The 22,120-nt window shown below is 48.1% G+C and overlaps 1 protein-coding gene and 1 long non-coding RNA gene across 2 annotated transcripts in view; one reads left to right on the top strand and one right to left on the bottom strand.

Annotated features, from left to right (window-relative positions):
• Positions 1-8,967, bottom strand: part of LOC144824751 (uncharacterized) — a 52,336-nt gene extending 43,369 nt beyond the window's left edge. The window contains exon 1 of the long non-coding RNA XR_013609098.1: positions 8,850-8,967. This is a non-coding gene — a long non-coding RNA (uncharacterized LOC144824751). The remainder of the gene's footprint in view (positions 1-8,849) is intronic.
• Positions 8,968-9,021: 54 nt separating this feature from the next.
• The window catches only part of LOC144822993 (3-galactosyl-N-acetylglucosaminide 4-alpha-L-fucosyltransferase FUT3-like), a 128,412-nt gene continuing 115,313 nt past the window's right edge, over positions 9,022-22,120 (top strand). Inside the window, exon 1 of the mRNA XM_078681087.1 lies at positions 9,022-9,812. Coding sequence (XP_078537213.1) covers positions 9,611-9,812 — 202 coding nt within the window. The 5' untranslated portion in view covers positions 9,022-9,610. The remainder of the gene's footprint in view (positions 9,813-22,120) is intronic.

The following is a 22,120-nucleotide window of genomic DNA, read 5'->3' as shown; positions in this document are numbered from 1 at the left end:
GCCCCTAGAAATCACCCCGAGAGTACGGTAAGGGTAGGAGTGTTGCCGACCCTCCCAGAAGAAATGATTCTTGGTGTAGACAATCCTGGCTTCCTGGATCTGTTCAGAAGAACGGTTTACGAACAGCCCCGGAACGAGCCCAAACCCCATTCGGCTCTGGTCACTGCCGAACCCTGGGTCCTCGACCGCAGCTTCCGGTTCGCCCAGTCAGAGGACCGTGCTTTGTTTAACGCATGGGAGGCTGCGCAGGCCACTCAGGAAGAGTCCAATAACACATATCCCAGGTTCGTCATAAAAAGAGAACTGTTGTACAGAGAAGCAGCGGCAGGGAAAGAGTTACAACTCTTGGTTCCGACGTCTTTCCGCGAACAGGTGCTGTTCTTTGCCCATGCTCATCTCACGGCAGGCCATGCGGGTAAAGAGAAGACCACTGAGAGTGTCATACGGCATTTCTACTGGCCAGGGATCTACAGAGATGTGCAGGAGTACTGCAGGAAGTGCGAAATCTGCCAGAGGAGGAACACCCACAGACCCCCGGCGGCCCCCTTACAGCCAATGCCCATTATTGGGGTGCCCTTTGAGCGTGTGGGGATGGACCTCATAGGGCCCCTCCCGAAGACCCCCAGAGGGCACCTCTATGCGCTAGTGATCGTGGACTACGCCACAAGATACATAGAGGCCTTTCCCTTGAAAACACCCACAACCGCCAATGTGGCTGAGAAGTTCGTAGAACTGTTTTCCAGGGAGGGCTTTCCAAAAGAGGTGGTATCGGACCAGGGAACACCGTTTACCTCACGTCTCATGAAAGAGATCTGTAAATCCCTGGACATACACCATCTGAAGACATCAGTGTACCACCCACAGACAGACGGCCTTGTGGAAAGGTACAACCAAACCCTCAAAGCTACCTTGAAAAAAATGCTGTCCTCCAAAGGACCGGCCTGGGACCGGTTACTCCTGTTAGCCCTGTACGTACTCCGGGCCCAAAAACAGAGCAGTCTCGGTCATTCGGCCTTTGAACTCCTATACGGGAGGATACCAAGAACCTTGCTAGAAATAACCAAAGATGCATGGGAAACGCAGGAAGACCAAGAGAGAAACACCCCCCTGGAATACACTGCACAACTGAGGTCCAAGCTGGGGAAGCTACGTAGCCTGGCCTATACAAACCTCGAGCAACAACAGAAGAAACAAAAGAAGACATACGACAGAGGGACACGGCTACGAAGACTGGGAGTAGGTGATTGGGCCTTGGTGTTATTACCCTCTATCACAAAGAAAAACGAGTGGGTCGGTCCTTACGAAGTAACAGAAACAATAGGAGAGACCACCTACAGGTTACGACTCTCTCCATCAAAAACCCAGACGTACCATATAAACCTACTCAAAAAGTGGATCGGTCCCCCACCCAGGAGTGCCCACTTGGCGGTCCCGAATAAAAGAACGGAAGATAACACCCTAAGACACCTCGTGGTAAACTCCGAACTGTCAGAAAGACAACAACAAGACCTGAGGGAAACCATGTTGCCCTTCCTGTCTGTGTTTTCGGATCTGCCGGGGAAGACACACCTGGTGGAGCACCACATCGAGACGATCCCTGGGAAAATAGTAAGGCAGCGGCCCTATAGGATCCCCTCCGCCAGAAGAGAGGCCGTAAGACAAGAGGTACGGGATATGTTAGAGCTGGGGGTGATCCGACCGTCCACCAGCAACTGGGCCTCCCCGATAGTGATGGTACCCAAACCTGACGGCACAAAACGCTTTTGCATGGACTTCCGAGCCTTGAACATGATTTCCTCTTTCGACGCATATCCCATTCCCCGCGTCGATGAGTTGATTGAGAACCTAGGGGAGGCAGTGTACATAACGACCATAGACCTGACCAAGGGGTATTGGCAGGTACCCCTTAGGGAGGAGGACCGAAAAAAGACCGCCTTCATTACTGACGATGGGCTATACGAATTCACCGTTCTACCCTTTGGGCTCCATGGCGCCCCGGCCACATTCCAACGGCTCATGAACCACATCTTGAAACCTTTTCCGTCTTTCTGCTCGGCCTACCTAGACGATATCGTCGTCCACAGCAAAACATGGAAAGAGCACCTACAACACCTCCAAGACATCCTCCGGGCCCTGCAGGAGGCGGGCCTGCATGTCAATGCAAAGAAGTCTCGGGCTGCATTTACGAGGGTCAAATACCTGGGCTACGTGCTAGGCGAGGGCACCATAGCCCCCCAGGACGAGAAGGTCAGGGCCATCAGAGACACGTGTTTCCCGGCAACGAAAAGGGAGCTCCGCGCGTTTCTTGGGCTGATCGGGTATTACCGAAGGTTCATTCCCCGGTTTGCTGAAGTGGCCTCCCCCTTGACGAACCTCCTACGCAAAGAAGTGAAGACGAAGGAGATACAGAAACCCTCTAGGGAGGCCCTGGAGGCTTTCGACCTCTTGAAGAATGCCATCACCTCGGCCCCCGTTTTGTCATCCCCGGACTTCAATAGGGACTTCCTCCTAGCCACTGACGCCTCTGAGACCGGCCTGGGGGCCGTTCTATCGCAGTTCGACGATGAGGGCATTGAGCACCCGGTCCTGTTTACAAGCCGGAAACTCTTCCCTAGGGAACAGAAGTACTCCACTGTGGAGCGGGAGTGTCTCGCCATCAAATGGGCGATAGATAAACTGCAGTACTATTTGGAGGGCCGGCCCTTCATTCTACAGACAGACCATGCCCCCCTGCGGTGGATGTACCGCAACAGGTCGCTCAACCCACGAGTGCTCAGGTGGTTTCTTTCTCTGCAGCCCTACTCCTTCACTGTGCTGCACAGGAAAGGGTCCGAAAACGGGAACGCTGATTTTCTGTCCAGGGTCCTCCCTCTCCCCGATCGGGAGAGTCCAGGGGGGGAGGTGTGTGACGGGGTGGCGGGCTCTGGGGATGACGATGCTGTTATGCCCTCGGACTGGTGGTCCGCAATGCCGCTGACCCCCCTTTCTGTCGTCCCTGTACAGACTGATGCCACAGGACTAGGGGACTGGTGTGCGATGGAGGAAACCGGTGTGTGGGACTACCCTACGCATATAGAGCACGGTCCCTTTAACCCAGGACTACGGGTCGGCGAGGCCACGCCCACCAACAGCGTGGAAGAGCCAAAAGCCGGAAGAGCGAAGGAGAAGGCGGACGGCGTTTCCCTGGAGGCGGATGGTGTACTGGAGTGGAGACGGAGAGCGGTGCAGTCGGAGAGCGGAGGAGAAGATTACGGAGAGAGCCCAGCGGTCGACAAGCCAGGAGGCCACCGGTTTGGCGCTTCGCCCTGCCACGGTCCCACGGGAGGAGCGTGGCTGGACAAGACGGAGTCACGAGACAGTCAGCAGACCAACTTCCACTCACCTTACGACCGGAGCGAGCGGATCGACTGGTCTACAGCCCTGCTTCACTCTGGCTAGTCCCGGTTTCACAAGAGGAGTCAGAACGGAGACCTCTGAATTCGCAAGACTGAGAGTGACTACTAAGAGGAGAAAAGCCTATCTAAAAATAAAGCCTTCGCTTCGTGCACTATTTCCTGACTCTGCCTCATTTGATACTGGTCCTAGTGTTTCTGAATCGCCATCCCCTGTGGTCACCGACCCTGCCCCCTCACAACCCAGTACACCGCTTTGCTGCTTTTTGACTAGGTGTGCCCTATACAAATAGAGCATACATATATTAAATGGACATACAAAGAAATTAATTGAAAACACAACTTTTAGTTAAGGTTTAGTTAAGGTTGCTGGGCGGTAAATAGTGCATATATTAACCATTGCATTGTCTCTCTGTGTTTTGTGTTTTAGGCACTATTCCACTATTCACAAATCATCAACCTTAATATACAAAAGTCAAAAAAGATTTATTGCATAATTAATAAAAATTATTACAATTTACACATGATAAAATATTAATTCGAATTTAATACATTTTACTAAAATTGTTTCTCCTCCCCAGTTAGGAAATATTGATAAAATGATATTTAAAAACTTTCTTCCAGGGATACTCCCCCTATCTAACGTTCTCAGATTAATTTTACAAGTTCATGCAAGCTTTTGCAATCCCTGGCGTTAAGGTGGCCAAGTGTCCTACCTCTTGGCCTACCCCCTGTTCAGCTTGACTCAAACGTTTTTTCACCTCTGCCAAAAACGTAGTTCCCCTGCACGCCATGATAATGGAACTCTCTCCCAACCAACATGTTACATCTTGTCTGCAGGAACGGATCTTTAGCTCATTAAAGATGGATTTCAGAAGTCTTTGCCTCTGTGCCAAAAGTGCCGGGCAGACGCACAGAAAATGGGCTAATGATTCAGATTTGTACCCACATAGTCTGCATTGCTCAGTCTGATGGGCTCCTTTCCAGGAAGGTAGTAGGTCCTTCGAGATGTGCATGCCCATCCTATAATCCATAAAAGCTCTTTTTAGATGCTCGTTGAAATGGGAAGATAAGTAAGCATGTGGTTTTCCTGCTATGAAGGAATTTATAATGGACCAGCCGTGTCGCCATTTTATCAATGTACCTTTGTCTTCTTGAAAAGATTTCTTTTTTGCTGCCATGTTGGCCAATCTACTTAAGCCTGCTTTGTCCATCCCGGCTTCCCATGCTGCTTCCAACTCCAGCTCTTTCACACAGACTTTCAAGTACTTTCCCCAGGTGCACGGGGTTCCAGACTCCCCTCGATTTTTTATTTCTTCCCAGCTCAGCCAGTCCATGGAATCTGAATCTGCAGATCTAAGTTTGTAACACAGTTTTACGAAGCCGCTCATGCTCCTGTATTTCTGGTTTTGCAGACCAAATTCAAGCCTAACTTGCGAAGCTGAGGCACATTTTGGGAGATTAAAAACAGCCTTGTAGATTTTAGTTTGTAGGTCATTGAGTACGTCGGCTTCCTTGCCACACCAGGTGACCAGACCATAGGACAGGGTGGGCAAAATTTGGGCCGACATGACTTTCAACAGATGCTTATAATTTGGCAATCCATTTTTGCTTTTAGTAAGCGGAAAGCGAAAATTAGGGTTTGAGCTTTTGCACGTATAGCTGTTTTGTGCTCCGTTTGTTTTGCTCCCTGAGATATTGTAATTCCGAGGTATTTGTAAGACCCTTGTTCTTCCACCTTTGCCCCGTTCGCCATCCATGTATACCTAAGTTTTTTAGGATCTACTAGGCGGACCACTTTTGTTTTTTCTTTGTTTAGGTCCAGACCTTCCTGTTTCAAGTATGCTGCTAGTTTATTTAGTGCTCTTTGTAATCCTATTGGCGTTTTACTCAGCAATACTATATCATCTGCGTATTGCAGACAAGGGATTCGATGATTAGACAATGATGGTGGGTGAACTTCGTCCGACTCCAGCACAGTTGAGAGGTCGGAAAGGAAAAGGTTGAAAAGAGTAGGAGCTAAAACACAGCCTTGTTTTAGACCTTGGTGCGTTGGTATTCTCCTTGTTGTGTAGGGTCCATTGCCCAGTTTCACTCTTGCCCAGGTATTTTGATATAGAGCTTTTATTGCCTTTAAAAGATTGTTCGACACACCCCAGATCTTTAGTTTTCCCCATAATCGCTCTCTGTTGACCCGGTCGAATGCCGATTTGATGTCGACAAAGCAGGCATACAGCTGTGTTCCCTTTGCTACCGCTCTGTCCATTAGTAGTGACAGGCAGGTCAGGTTAGTAATTGTTCCCATTTTCCGCCTGAAGCCTGTTTGGGTCCGGGGGATTCTATTTGTTTCTTCAATCCAATCTTGCAGGTTTAAAAGAATGCAAGAGGCGTAGAGCTTTGCCTCCACATCTATTAAAGATATTAGCCTATAGTTTGTTGGTTTTCGGTGGTCACCATGTTTAAAAATTGGGTGAATGACACTGCCCTTCCAGGATGATGGGACCTGGTCTTCTTTATAGATATGATTGAAAAGTGGCGTTAGACTTTCTGCCCAGAAGGCTGGGTCATGTTTGAATGAATTCATTACCACTCCAACCTTTATATAATATTAGTGTGATGCAGCTGTAAGGATCAAGACAGCAGAAAAACCATTTTACACATACAGGGTGATATCACAATTGTGTGAACATCTGGTGTGGTTATAGAGAATATTTTGACAAAGGCCCCAAAGTAGCAAACCTGTAAATACAGGATTTCAGTGAGTCGGCCCATCTTAGCACACGTTAATTAATGTATGTTACTGAAGAGAATGAATGTGACCGAAAAGTGGGACAGTAAGGAGTGTATGCTTAGTGTCATGAAACAAAATTAAGAGGCTCAATGAAAACCTTTACTTTCTTCGGTCCATGATCTCATCAGAGGGAAAATGGTAAAGACAAGGGACCGGAGGAGGCACTGCTGGCCTCAGTGAAATGATGACCTGTTGGGACGGGAAAGTTCCCTGCAAGGTGATGGATGTCCACCCCTGCTCTGAGTGCCACAGCTGCAGCGATAGCTGAATTCTTCGTACCGATTTTTCATCATATGCAAATACGAATTATGCATGTGCATAATGGCCTAAGCTATTCGCCCAGATTGTGGTCGTGTCAGACCGAGGGGTGCACTACCCGGGAGGTTTGTGGTAAAGAGCTACTGCCCTTACTAAGAGTTAAGTTGCACAAGTGCAATGGTAGCAGCATACCGGTTTTTCTAATATTGATCAGCGGAGTGAGCAGGTTTTTTTACCTGTGTCACTGGAGTAAGGCCTACTGGCTCACTCATGTAAAGTTCCTTTGCTGTGTACCTAACTTGTACTTGGTCTAAATCATTTTAGTATGTGGTGCTGTGTTTGCATCTGCGTGCTGCAAAGTACGTGTGTCTGTTTGTGATACAATATATGGAGGCCTGTGAGTTGCATATTTAAAGCGCAGGGCTTTGGAAAAAGCATATGGAGGTGGAGGAACCATCCCATAAATGGGAGCTGGTTAGGACACCACACAGGAGGAAGGGAGAGCAAGACTCTTTTGTGCACTCTAAAAGGATTCTTTGGCTTTGAGAGGTCACTGGTCAGTTGGACATGGGCAGATCTCAGGAAGGCGATGGGGCTGATAAGGGAATCATAAAGATTAGGGTTGAGGTCCTTTCTAACCATTTAATAAGCAAATATCAGTGAGGCTGGCATCCAGGTGTGATCCTCTAGTCACTCCCATGGCCTGTTTTACGGGGCTATCACGCTTGGAGTCACTCCTGCTGACAGACTGCTTCCTGGACAAAGGACAGTGAAATGGGCACTTCAAAGTGGGAAACCCCTACAACACATACATCAAAGACTGAAGGCCTGATTTATTAATTGGTGGACGGAGTAATCTCTGTTGGTTTAGCAGAGGAATTAACACCTGCCAGACTAAGACTACCCCCGCCATAGTTAAAAATGAGTTTCAAGTCGGTGGTCATTTCCAAAGCATTATGTATGAACATGCTTCATATTTAAGCTTTTAACCAGCACATGAATTTTTAGATAATTATGCTACTTTGGTAATTGTTTTAAGTAATCATACAATAAAGTTATACTACTACTAAAAAGAAAGAGATGGCAATGACTAGCATATCTAAATTTCACCCACCCAGGATGGCACAGATTGCCATTTGTGACTGTCTTTCATGGTGAGCAACAGCTTTAAATTTCACTCCCCAGCGTTGTACAGCATGAAATCCATACTACCCTGGGAATTATATGGTAATGTCAATTTATGTATAACGCTTCTGACCCACACAAATACTAAGGGCCTCATTTATGAGGCTGTGCGTCACTTTTACGCCGCTGGTGCGTCAATTTTTGTGACGCACCAGTGGCGTAAAAAATGTGCCTTGTTGCGCCATATTTACAAAGTGACGCATCTAGGTAGATGCGTCACTTTGTAAACCCCTGCGCCACATTATACCTCCGCCAGGTATAATGTATGCAAGGGGGCGTATTGACGCAAGAAAGGGTCATGGAAGTGACGCAGTGAAATCTATGAGATTTCACTGCGCCACTTCTAGGACTCAAATGGGTCAAAATCTTACGCCTGCCTCACAGCAGGCGTAAGACTGACGCAAGCCCTTTCACATGGGGCTTGCCCCATGTGAAAGGACACATTGCTGGAGTTGCGTCACTTTTGTGACACACTCCAGCAATGCGTCACTTTTGCACCTACAGATAAGTCAGAAATACTGACATATCTGTAACTCCTTGCAACATGATGCGCCATACTGTAAATATGACGCATCATTGGTGTCGTAAGGAGGGCGCAATGAAAAGTGACGCATCGCTGTTTTCACACAGCGATGCGTCACTTTTCATAAATGAGGCCCTAATACCATAACACTCAGTAGTTGACAGCTAAATGTAGTTCATACAGGCTACACTATAACTCCATTATACTGCTTAATCCTCTTACACTAACAGAAGACATATCTAGTATGGCCTCTTGTTCATTACCCCGTACTGTACCAGTCCATAAAACAGTCATCACCAACTGGGCAGTCATGTAATAACTAAGAGCTCAGGCCCATTCTCTCTTCAACCATGCCTGCTCATTACCATGATGAACTTTAACCAAAATATCAGGTTGAACATCTCAGTGAGGTCATTAGTTAAGTAGGCAATGATCATAAGAAATACCATCAAGGGACCTGCAGAACTGCTCAAAGCAGCCATCCTACTGAAAAGCATTAACTGCGTGCCTCTCTCTCACACCTCTTCATCCGCCACACTGCAAAGTGCTGTGTTCCATAACACGATACCCACACCTCACTGGTCATCACGCATGTCATGGAAATGTAACCACTCCTCACTAGTCGGCACGCATGACATGGAAATTGTTTCCACATAGGATGAAAAAGCAAAGCCAGCACACTTTCAACCACACACCCTACCTGGTGTAGAATGTAACCTCAGCGCCTCACAGAAGGGTACTAAGCGCTATATGAATGCTGCAGTTCAATACAATTTCACTCCCCGTGGGAGGAACGAGCCAGCATTTCTCGGATTTCACTGGACTTTAGCCTAAACTGTTTGTCAATGATCCCACTGTTGCAACATATTTCTACAGTAAAGGCTGAGTGTCGTTCACAGAGTGGCACAGCCTCTTATCTGCATTAATTTCGGACTCATTGGAATTGGCCGCCTGCCGCCACTCAGTCTCATTCATAGGCTGCTGCATATGCTCGCAATTCTGATACAGTCGCTTCTCGGGTATGACCTGGGTTAGCCGGCCAGAGGGTCTCTCATGGCACTGACTGCCAGCACTGATCGTCACAGGTAGGGATTGAACAGACTGACTGCCTCGACTGTCGATGTTGGAGGATGGCACAGAGTGCAGCTCTGCGGGCAACATTTGCAGCGTAGCAGAATGGCAGCTCTGAATTTTACTCGTGTATGATGCCACTTTTGGGCACCTCGTGTGTCACTCTTAAAGGGTGGCACAGACTGACAGCCCGAGTGTCTCCCAAAGGATACTACAGACTGCACAGCCCCGATGACACAGACTAATAGTGCCCGAGTGTCTCTCAGGTGATGGCCGCAGACTGGCAGTCTTGGGTGCAACTCTTGGAGGATGGCATATGTGGGCATCCCTAGGTTTCAATCAGAGATTGGCACAGACTGGCAGCCCTGAGTGTTTCTCAGGGGATGGCACATGCTGACAGCACTAAAGCCATCTGAAACCTATACTTTAAGGTTTCTCCCGGAGCCGGTAAGACGAGGACGTGACCTTCCTGTGTGTGACGGTTGCCACCAGCAACGAAGATCCTCCCAAAAAGAGCAGGTGAGCGAGAGAGAGCTCCACTCGCCAGAGACGCTCCCCGTTGGTGCCTTCACAGCAGCACTGCAGGACACAGGTATGTTCCGGCTCAGCGGGATCTTCCATGTGGGAGCAGGGCAAAGGGTCATTATCAGCGCCATAAATACGCAGTTGGCGAATCCGGGTTAAAGTCCGCATCCGCCCCTCTCGACTTATCAAAGGGTGAAACGGAGAGCAATGCAACGAAGTCGGTCCCCAGTAGCGTGCCTTGCTTGTTTGAGGAGTAAAAGACAGCTATCATTGGGACCCGCAGTTCCCTCTGCTCGGCGCCTCTGCGCCACAGCTGGACACCTAGCAGGGAGCAGGGGCGCAACACTTCAGTTGGGGGCTAAGACTCCACAGCCTGGCCCGCTCGGGCACAGGTGGCGACCGTTACCACAGTCTTTTTTGGCGCTCTCCTCCCGATAACCTCCTCCATGAATTCATTACCACTCCAACAGTGCACCTCATCTCTCCGTAGCCTCTCTCTGACATACATTTCATATTTTTATAGTGCTACTCATGGTTCACTCACACTCAGTTCTGTGATCTGCATGGTACACGTTCTTTGCAGCAGGCACATTAACCAGCTGCGCTAGTAGAACCAAAACTGCCACTTGACAAAATTCTGAACTCTCACTAGTAGGAAAATTAATTACCAGAGTTATTTTGACTTTTTTTTGGTTGCCTGAAAACTACCTGAAGTACAAGGAAGTTCATGTTCTTTTCACACCTTGGTTGTGGTGCGAATTCTGCCACGGTGCTAGACATTCCATTCTTGGGCGTGGTTCGGACGGCCCCTGGCCGTCGTGCCCACAGGCCCACCGTGACTCATGAGAGCCGAGAGCCGTCATGAGCATGGAAGGGGTTAAGCCAAAAAATATTTTTAAACAAAGCACCCCGCACCAAAGTCAAAGCCAGGCGCGGCTGTACAGGTCACACTGCCCTAAAGTAAATCCTGTTCCCAGCAATGGAGCAGGACTAGCAGCTAACCTCATAGCCGTTATATGAGGAAAAGGATCCATGTAAGTGGTGTGGTGTGGTACTTTCCCCAAATTCCAGCAAGCAAAACAATTTAACCAATTTCTTGTAGATGATTTAAGGGAGAGTAGACTTCTTCCCTGAGAATTTTTTTTAAATTTGGGATCAAATTTCTAAAACGCTGCAGACCCTCATAAGGCATTCATGAAATATTCCAGTACTTTCATGGTGCACCAGGGAAGACTGGATTTTCTACGAGTAGTTCTCATTTTTTTCAAATGTCTTAAGTCAGGAATTACATCCACTATACAAAGGTCATTATTTTCTCATGGGTGAGCCCCTTATGCCAAGGCGTAGATTCAATATGACAGTGCCAGAAATTTACCATGGATACTTACGCCACAGTCATGGGTACCTCTAGAAATTTTCTTCTGTATACAAGGGTCAGCGTTTTGCCATTGACACCCCCTATTAAATGAGTACTAGTAGGAAAATTAATCACCAGAGTTATTTTGCCTTTTTATGGTTGCCTGAAAACTACCTGAAGTACAAGGAAGTTCATGTTCTTTTAACACCTTGGTTGTGACGCAAATTCTGCCACGGTGCTAGACATTCCATTCTTGGGCGTGGTTCGGACGGCCCCTGGCCATCGTGCCCACAGGCCCACCGTGACTCATGAGAGCCGAGAGCCGTCATGAGCATGGAAGGGGTTAAGCCCAAAAATATTTTTAAACACAGCACCCCGCACCAAAGTCAAAGCCAGGCGCGACTGTACCGGTCACACTGCCCTAAAGTAAATCCTGTTCCCAGCAATGGAGCAGGACAAGCAGCTAACCTCATAGCCGTTATATGAGGAAAAGGATCCATGTAAGTGGTGTGGTGTGGTACTTTCCCCAAATTCCAGCAAGCAAAACAATTTAACCAATTTCTTGTAGATGATTTAAGGGAGAGTAGACTTCTTCCCTGAGAATTTTTTTTAAATTTGGGATCAAATTTCTAAAACGCTGCAGACCCTTATAAGGCATTCATGAAATATTCCAGTACTTTCATGGTGCACCAGGGAAGACTGGAATTTTCTACGAGTAGTTCTCATTTTTTTCAAATGTCTTAAGTCAGGAATTACATCCACTATACAAAGGTCATTATTTTCTCATGGGTGAGCCCCTTATGCCAAGGCGTAGATTCAATATGACAGTGCCAGAAATTTACCATGGATACTTACGCCACAGTCATGGGTACCTCTAGAAATTTTCTTCTGTATACAAGGGTCAGCGTTTTGCCATTGACACCCCCTATTAAATGAGTACTAGTAGGAAAATTAATCACCAGAGTTATTTTGACTTTTTTTTTGGTTGCCTGAAAACTACCTGAAGTACAAGGAAGTTCATGTTCTTTTAACACCTTGGTTGTGGCGCGAATTCTGCCACGGTGCTAGACATTCCATTCTTGGGCGTGGTTCGGATGGCCCCTGGCCATCGTGCCCACATGCCCACCGTGACTCATGAGAGCCGAGAGCCGTCATGAGCATGGAAGGGGTTAAGCCAAAAAATATTTTTAAACAAATCACCCCGCACCAAAGTCAAAGCCAGGCGCGACTGTACCGGTCACACTGCCCTAAAGTAAATCCTGTTCCCAGCAATGGAGCAGGACAAGCAGCTAACCTCATAGCCGTTATATGAGGAAAAGGATCCATGTAAGTGGTGTGGTGTGGTACTTTCCCCAAATTCCAGCAAGCAAAACAATTTAACCAATTTATTGTAGATGATTTAAGGGAGAGTAGACTTCTTCCCTGAGAATTTTTTTTAAATTTGGGATAAAATTTCTAAAACGCTGCAGACCCTCATAAGGCATTCATGAAATATTCCAGTACTTTCATGGTGCACCAGGGAAGACTGGAATTTTCTACGAGTAGTTCTCATTTTTTTCAAATATCTTAAGTCAGGAATTACATCCACTATACAAAGGTCATTATTTTCTCATGGGTGAGCCCCTTATGCCAAGGCGTAGATTCAATATGACAGTGCCAGAAATTTACCATGGATACTTCCGCCACAGTCATGGGTACCTCTAGAAATTTTCTTCTGTATACAAGGGTCAGCGTTTTGCCATTGACACCCCCTATTAAATGAGTACTAGTAGGAAAATTAATCACCAGAGTTATTTTGACTTTTTTTGTTGTTGCCTGAAAACTACCTGAAGTACAAGGAAGTTCATGTTCTTTTAACACCTTGGTTGTGGCGCGAATTCTGCCACGGTGCTAGACATTCCATTCTTGGGCGTGGTTCGGACGGCCCCTGGCCGTCGTGCCCACAGGCCCACCGTGACTCATGAGAGCCGAGAGCCGTCATGAGCATGGAAGGGGTTAAGCCAAAAAATATTTTTAAACAAAGCACCCCGCACCAAAGTCAAAGCCAGGCGCGACTGTACCGGTCACACTGCCCTAAAGTAAATCCTGTTCCCAGCAATGGAGCAGGACTAGCAGCTAACCTCATAGCCGTTATATGAGGAAAAGGATCCATGTAAGTGGTGTGGTGTGGTACTTTCCCCAAATTCCAGCAAGCAAAACAATTTAACCAATTTCTTGTAGATGATTTAAGGGAGAGTAGACTTCTTCCCTGAGAATTTTTTTAAAATTTGGGATCAAATTTCTAAAACGCTGCAGACCCTTATAAGGCATTCATGAAATATTCCAGTACTTTCATGGTGCACCAGGGAAGACTGGAATTTTCTACGAGTAGTTCTCATTTTTTTCAAATATCTTAAGTCAGGAATTACATCCACTATACAAAGGTAATTATTTTCTCATGGGTGAGCCCCTTATGCCAAGGCGTAGATTCAATATGACAGTGCCAGAAATTTACCATGGATACTTCCGCCACAGTCATGGGTACCTCTAGAAATTTTCTTCTGTATACAAGGGTCAGCGTTTTGCCATTGACACCCCCTATTAAATGAGTACAAGAACTCTTATGAGTTACCTCGAATATCATTCCAACATTTTGCTATGGATCCACCCCATATGCTAATAATTGCGTGCATAATGTCAGGGACTTCGGCCAGGTGTTGTGACATGTTTTCTTTGTCCCTGCCGCTGGGTATGACTGGGTTAGCGGCTTTCTCAGTTAGACAGTTTGAGTCCCCACAGCCAAAGATGATGTCTTCATAGAAGCTTGTCAGGGCCTGCAGTTTGCCATAGACACCTCCCATCCATATGCTGTTCATGCCCTAGACCATAAGGCAAGAATAACCCCTAGTATGCCAGACCAGCAGCCCACTTGCACGCATAGCATATAAACACTCACACACACGTTCTCTCACACACACATTCTCACTATATTTCTTGCACTCTTTTGTACCTCTAAACTCTGTGTATGTGTGACAGACACACCGCTATTCACACTTCAATTAGTCAATGGGCTTTTATTGTGTTAGAAAAGCTTGCCCTGCTGCTTCTGCTATACCTCTTTTGCCTTTTAGTGAAGCTTAATAAAAACATATTCTCTATAGGCTAATAAAAATTATAATATATTGCCTTGTCAATGTTTGTTACAAGTATTATGTGAAGGAAAGTGCACTTCTTTAAAATATCTGTACAGGGCTTATATTTGGATTCACATGAGGATCAAGCAGTTACAGTATTGGAAATGAACTATATCCACGTTCTAACATATGATATCACAGCATCCAACTGATCTTCTGAAATGCTTGTCTTCTTTGGCAACTATGGATTTCATCCAGTAACACTTCGCATTTTGGGGTTTTTGAGACCCAACTTACAATGTAAACATTTCTGTGTGTCCTGGAATAAAGCATAGTGGTTACTGCAAAGCCAGGAATGGCTGAAGGTGTCACACGATCCTCAATCCAGCACCATACACCAATGCCTCAGCCTTTGTCTCCCTCCTTGTGCCATCCCGCATTCTGTCCACTCTTCCCTCTTGCACCAACCCCGTTGTTGAAGTTGGAATTAAGTAGGCATCTAGAACCATGGAAAGAGCAAGTATTCTGTGGGTGCTTTTGTAGAAATATGTGCATGTTCACGAGAATTGTTCAATTTTTATATGTGCAGAGTAAGAGGTGTGCTGAATAGTGTGAGTGAGTGCAGCGTAAGTGGCGCAAGTGCAGGGTGAAAAATGTGTTGATGTGTCAGGTGAGCTGCATCAATGTAATGTGAGTGGAGGGCCCATGTCAGTGTAGGGTGAGAGGAGTGCGTGCAGAGTGAGAGAACAGGGTGCAGGATGATATGAGCGGTGTAAATGCACTGTGAGTGGTGTGCCTGTGTGTGCTGCAGGATAAGCAGCGAGAGTGACTGGTGAGTGCATGGTAAGAGGAGTTAGTGTAGAATCCCTATGAGTTCCGGCAGACAATTTTCTCTGTGTTCAGGCAGGATGAACAGAGTGTCTGTATGAATGCAGGCTGAGAGGTTTATCCCTGTGAGTGAAGGAGGAAGTGCATGGTGAGTGGTGTGACTCCAGTGTGAGTGCTGTGTCAGTTTATGTGGTGTAAGTGCAGGGTGAGAGATGTGCCAATGGGAATGAAGATTTGCATGAAGGGTGAGCTGTGTGAGTGACAGAGGAGGCTATGTGAGCACACAGTGAGCTATATGGCAGTGTGAGAGTAGGGTGATAGGAGTGACTTCAGTGTGATTGGTGTGGTGACAAACGAGTTTAGGTGCAGGTGAAAGTGCAGAGTGGAAGAAATGAATTAATGGTGAGTGATGTGCTTGTTTGAGTGAATTTGCAAAGTGAGTAGTGGGAGTGACAGGTGAGTGAAGTGTCACCTGAGTGCTGGTAAGTAGTGTGCTCTGGCGAGTGCAGGATGAAAATCATCAGTGCATGGCGATGGGTATAAGTGCATTGTGGTCGCTGTGAGTGCAGGGTGAGCGGTGTGCTCATATGACCTCAGGGTAAGTGGAAGTAGAACAGTGTGAGTGTAGGGTAAAGGCATGAGTGCAGTGTGATCACTGTGAGTGTAGGGTGAGCGGTGAAAGTGACAAGTGAGTGGAGTGTCATGTGCCTACAGGGTGAGCAGTGTGCTCATGTGAGTGCAGGTTAGGAGAAGGGCGGACGGTTTGTGTGCATGGTGAGCAGTGGGAGTGCAGGGTGAGTGATGAGTATGAGGAGTGAGTTGCCTGAAGGCAGGATGTATACCGAGACATCTGGATTAGCCTAGCATTGTATTGACGGCTGGCGTAGGGATTCAGATATGGCAAACTATTGCTGTTATGGCAGCAATCAGGCATAGAAGGTGGAGGAATTAAATAATGTGCTGATCCTGCAACTAACTTTCAGTCTCCTGATGAGCGTTGGCAGCTGACTAGTTTTCTACACCACCAGTATTATTGTCACCTACACACTCATCACCAGCAGACTGGACTATGGAAACGCACTCTATGCCGGCATCAACAAATCTCTACTCTGCAAACTCTAGACAATACAGAACACCGCCGCCAAACATGCCCTCAGCATCCCCAGCACAAACTCATCAGCCAACACCTACGAAAACTCCACTAGCTTCCCGTGGAGAAAAGAGTCACCTTCAAAATCATTACCCACACCTACAAATGCCTACACAACAACGGACTCAGATACCTCAACGACAGAATCAACTTCCAGGTACCTAAAAGAAACCTCTGATCTTTCATCCTCGCACTGGCCGGAACCCCGTTCATCCACAGAGCCAGAGCAGGCGGAAGATCCTTCTCTCACATTGCAGCCAAGACCTGGAACGAGCTACTGGCAGACATCAGAAGCGCCCACTCCCTGAACACCTTCAGGAAGACCCTCAAGACCTGGCTCTTCGGCTAAACAGTTCTGCTGACTCCCTGCTCACCTCTCAGCACCTTGAGACCCTCATGGGTGAGTAGTGCTCTTACAATTTCAATGATTGATTGATTGATGTCCCAGCCAGTACACAAATAAGCAAAATCACATAAAGGTGGTATTTTTAGCACTTACCTATGCATACTTCAAAAATCAAATACAAAGCACTTTTAAATGTGTTCTAGGGCTACATTACTGATGTATGACTAGTAATTGCAATTTAAGTTTAATTAAACAAAAGGAGACAAAGACAGAAAAGTCATGTTACTAATGAATACATACCATTTTATTTACAGCCCTATTTACTTCCATAATACAGCTCCTGATCTAAATTCTACAGCGATAGCGCCGCTGCCTGAGACCTAGGCCTGTAAATTCTGCATTTTTTTTTTTTTGTGGAGTTTTATATAGCACGAACTAGACCCAAACCAAATCAGGTATCAGAGCGATTTACATAGCACAAGTTACGTTTTTTTTATTTTACATGAGGACACACTTTCATTTTTTTTTTTTAGGCACGGGGAGATTAAGTGATTTGCCCAGAATCACAGGAGGTTTTGGCGTTGTTACCGAGACTCGAACCCAGATCCCCAGGTCCGAGGTCGAGCGCCTTAGCCGTTAGGCCAGCTCCTTTCCCTCAAGTGTCCGGTGGACAGCTGTGCAGGCTCAGACCAGGTCTTATAAGTTCTACAGCACCCGGTGGAATGCTCTGCTGTCCAAGAGCTGGGGACATAAGTACAAGGGGATTACGCCACAGGAACGTCATTTTTTTTCGATGTCCCTGAGGCGGAATTCCCTGCACCATATTAACAAATTGGCTTCGAGCCACTTTGCGTGGCTTAATGCCGCTTTGTAAATATGGCACTCTTTCATGCAGGTATCTGTGTGAAAGGCCGTGCAGTTTGTGTTGCTATTGGCACAACAAGGATAAATACTTTTATTTCTCCTCATTTTTAGGTCTCGACCTGCCAAAGCGCATGCCGGCGAGACATATAGAGGGCCACCATCAAATCCTACCAAGAGGTTTTGGATTGCGGATTCTCCCCAATGCATGTGAGGCATGCAAGCGCGAAGCTTCGCCAGAGCGCGCTCAGCCTCACTTCTCACTCACACCCCATGCTCGTTCCCTCCCACTCGCTCGCTCCCCTGCTCCCTTACCCCCCCATCCGACTTGAAAGGAAGCCGCTTGCACACCACCATTCCACCATTTGTCTGAGCTTAGGCATCAGACTTCAAAGGAATGCCTCCCGCTCCCCCGCCCCCTGACTCACCAGATGCTTCCGAGGGTGCCTGTTCCTGTTCAGTGCACTTCCCCCTCTTTTTTTTTAAAACTTTGAGCTTATCCCGCTTCTGCAACCCACCCCGCAGTTTAACTGCACGGTGATGCTCCACACGACCGAGCATCTTTAGCAATGAAGGTCACACCTTTCTTTTCATTTGCATGGCTCACGAAACTCATTTTTTCAACATTCAATTTTTTAAGTACCGCAGCACACCTCTCTTAATCTTAAACAATGGCGGCCGCGCGGCTCTCCCAAATCGTTTTCTTAATTATTCAAATTTTTTTTGAGCAGCGCAGCGTGCCATTTTTCTTTTCTTGTTTATATTTGCGTTGCATCGTCCCCCTACACATAGTAGCCATCTCCGGCGTAAACGTTTCATTTCTGTGGTACAAACATATGGCAGACTTTGTACACAACACAAGTGCTTCATGGCCGCCGCTTTATTTTTTGTTTGGATTGGCAGCGCGTTCTGTATTACAAACATGGAGTTAGTTTGCTCCCACTTTACTTAAACTCCCCGTGCGGAGCCGTCCCCACACCACCACCTCCTAACCCGTCGCTTTTGTTTGTTTGTTTTTAACATTGTAAGTGCTGGCTCAAAACATCCCGACTGAAGTCATCATGTATGGCATTCTATGTTTGAATTAGCGGAAGAAAGAAGCCTGTATTCCATTCCAAGTCATTCGCCTTAAATAGTGAGGTCCTTGGTGAACCATGTCACCACCGCGCAATGACTCGTATACACCTTATTTGAAACATTTTGCGTGTTTTCAGAAATGCCGGGCCTTTGTCACCCATTTAAATCCGGATACTGACATAAACGCACTTTAGGCAGCCATGTTGTACGTCTCTTTCTCTATACGCCAATGTCTGCGTGTCCTCCTCGCCTTCTCTGTCTCCTTCCCCTCTCATTTTGTTCCCCCCTGTCACCCTCCTCTCTCCCTGCCTTGTTTTTATAATGCTCTGTATTTATTACGCCAATGTCTGCGTGTCCTCCTCTCCTTCCCCTCTCATTTTATTCCCCCCAGTCACCCTCCTCTCTCCCTGCCTTGTTTTTAATGCTCTGTATTTATTACATTGGGTTGTGTAAATCAGAGTTAAAGCCTGGCCGCCTGCTCTGGATTCTGTCACGCAACATCGCACATTCTGCACACAGAGACACAAAAAACTAATAAACAGCACACAGAAACCTTTACATTCATAACTCTTCTACATGGGTATGGAAAGACATCAAGTACATGTACTTCCGATCACTGTGATGGGGTGCTCCCATGAACGTGTCACGCATCCCACTAAACAAGTTTGTGTCTTTGTTTTTGGTGATGTTCTTGCACAATATATCCAGTTGTCTCTCAGCCAAAGTAACCAAAATGGTTGTATGTCTCATGCGTACACATTTAAATGCCATTTGTATATTACACGATGATTAAGCTGTGTGACTTGCTTAATGTGGAAATTTTTTCATTTTGAGGTGAATGGCGTTCTTGGCAGTGTTCGTGTCTACTAGTTTATTTTGTGGGTTTACGTGAAGGGAGCTAAAATATCCACAGACTTGGGTGAGATGTCTTTAGTGAGTACCGGTAAGTAGCAGGAGCTGCGTAATGTGGTTGTAGTTCCTCACCCACCTGCAATGCTGGGAACTGGAGCGGTGCATAAACACGCACTTTGTACGTATAGTCCTTGCTTACGAGAAGCAAGGCTGTCAGTACCAGAGACTGCCAGGTTTGCTTCTCATAAGAAAGGGCTATAAGTACAAAGTGCTTGTTTATGCACACCTTGTTTGAAGTGCCACAGAACCGGTTTCTAAACCCAAACAACATTTGACAACAACTGACAGAGCAACCGGCAGCTCTGTTGTGTAAACACAACTATTGCTGCATGAAGGGGCCAGTCCCCTCTGAACATTGGGCACCACCACATCCACCACCACCGCGTCCACCACCACCGCGTCCACTATGTCCACCACCACCACCACCATGTCCACCACCACCACCATGTCCACCACCACCACCACCATGTCCACCACCACATCCACCACCACACCCACCACCACCACCTCCACCACCATGTCCACCACCACCGCGTCCACCACCATATCCACCACCAACACCACCACATCTACCACCACCACCACCATGTCCACAACCACCATTTCCACCACCACATCTACCACCACCAGATCCACCCCATCCACCACCACTACGTCCACCACCACCATGTCCACCACCACCACGTCTACCACCACCAACAACACACCCACTACCACCACACCCACCTCCATCACCACCACGTCCACCACCACCACACACACCACCACGTCCACCACCACCACCACGTCAACCACCAACACCACATCCTCCACCACCATCACGTCCACTACCACCACATCCACCACCACGTCTACCACCACCATGTCCACCACCACAGCCACCACCACGTCCACCATGAGGCCACCTCACTCTATCTATCTATCGCCCTCACTCTATCTATCTACCGCCCTCACTCTACCACTCTACCGCCCTCACTCTACCACTCTACCGCCCTCACTCTACCACTCTACCGCCTTCACTCTACCACTCTACCGCCCTCACTCTACCACCCTCATTCTACGACTCTACCGCCCTCACTCTACCACTCTACCGCCCTCACTATACCGCCCTCACTCTACCGGCCTCACTCTACCACTCTACTGCCCTCACTCTACCACTGAACCGCCCTCACTCTACCACCCTACCACCCTCACGCCCTCACTCTACTGCCCTCACTCTACCGCCCTCACTCTACCACTCTACCACCCTCGCTGTACGGCCCTCACTCTACTGCCCTCATTCTACCACTCTACCGCCCTCACGCCACTGCCCTCACGCCCTTACTCTACTGCCCTCACGCCCTCACTCTACTGCCCTCACTCTACTGCCCTCACTCTACTGCCCTCACTCTACCACTCTACCACCCTCATGCCCTTACTCTACCATCCTCACTCTACCACTCTACCGCCCTCACTCTACCACTCGACCGCCCTCAAGCCCTCACTCTACCACTCTACCGCCCTCACGCCCTCACTCTACCGCCCTCACTCTACCACTCTACCACCCTCACTCTACCGCCCTCACTCTACCACTCTACCACCCTCACTCTACCACTCTACTACCCTCACTCTGCCACTCTACCGCCCTCACTCTACCACTCTACCGCCCTCACGCCCTAACTCTACCACCCTCACTCTACCACTCTACCACCCTCACTCTACCACTCTACCGCCCTCACTCTATGACTCTACTGCCCTCACTCTACCACTCCACCGCCCTCACGCCCTCACTCTATTTCCCTCACTCTACCACTCTACCGCCATCCCTCTACCACTCTACTGCCCTCACTCTACCACCCTCACTCTACCACTCTACTGCCCTCACTCTACCGCCCTCACTCTACCACCCTCACTCTACCACACTCACTCTACCACTCTACAGCCCTCACTCTACCACCCTCATGCTCTCACTCTACCACTGTACCGCCCTCACTCTACCGCCCTCACTCTACAGCCCTCCCTCTACCGCACTCACTCTACCACTCTACCACCGTCACTCTACCACTCTACCACCCTCACTCTACTGCCCTCACTCTACCGCCCTCATTCTACCACTCTACCGCCCTCACTCTACCACTCTACCGCCCTCACGCCACCGCCCTCATGCCCTCACTCTACCGCCCTCATGCCCTCACTGGACTGCCCTCACTCAACTGCCCTCAAACCCTCACTCTACCGCCCTCACACTACCGCTCTACCGCCCGCACTCTACCATCCTCACTCTACCACTCTACTGCCCTCACTCTACCGCCCTCACTCTACCACTCTACCGCCCTCACCCCTCACTCTACCGCACTCACTCTACCACTCTACCGCCCTCTCGCCCTCACTCTACTGCCCTCACTCTACCACTCTACCGCCCTCACTCTACCGCCCTCACTCTACCACTCTACCCCCTTCACTCTACCACTCTACCGCCTTTACTCTACCACTCTACCGCCCTCATTCTACCTCCCTCACTCTGCCACTCTACCGCCCTCACTCTACCACTCTACTGCCCCCACTCTACTGCCCTCACTCTACCACTCTACTGCCCTCACGTCCTCACTCTACCACCCTCACTCTACCACTCTACCGCCCTCACTCTACCACCCTCACTCTACCACTCTACCGTCCTCACTCTAGCACTCTACCGGCCTTACTCCCTCACTCTACCGCCCTCACTCTACCACTCTACCGCCCTCACACCCTC

The sequence above is a fragment of the Lissotriton helveticus genome, chromosome 3_1 (genome assembly GCF_964261635.1).
Source record: "Lissotriton helveticus chromosome 3_1, aLisHel1.1, whole genome shotgun sequence".
Lineage (NCBI taxonomy): Eukaryota > Metazoa > Chordata > Amphibia > Caudata > Salamandridae > Lissotriton > Lissotriton helveticus.
The sequence above is the reverse complement of the archived record's forward strand: the minus strand, read 5'-3'. Positions and strand labels throughout refer to the sequence as shown.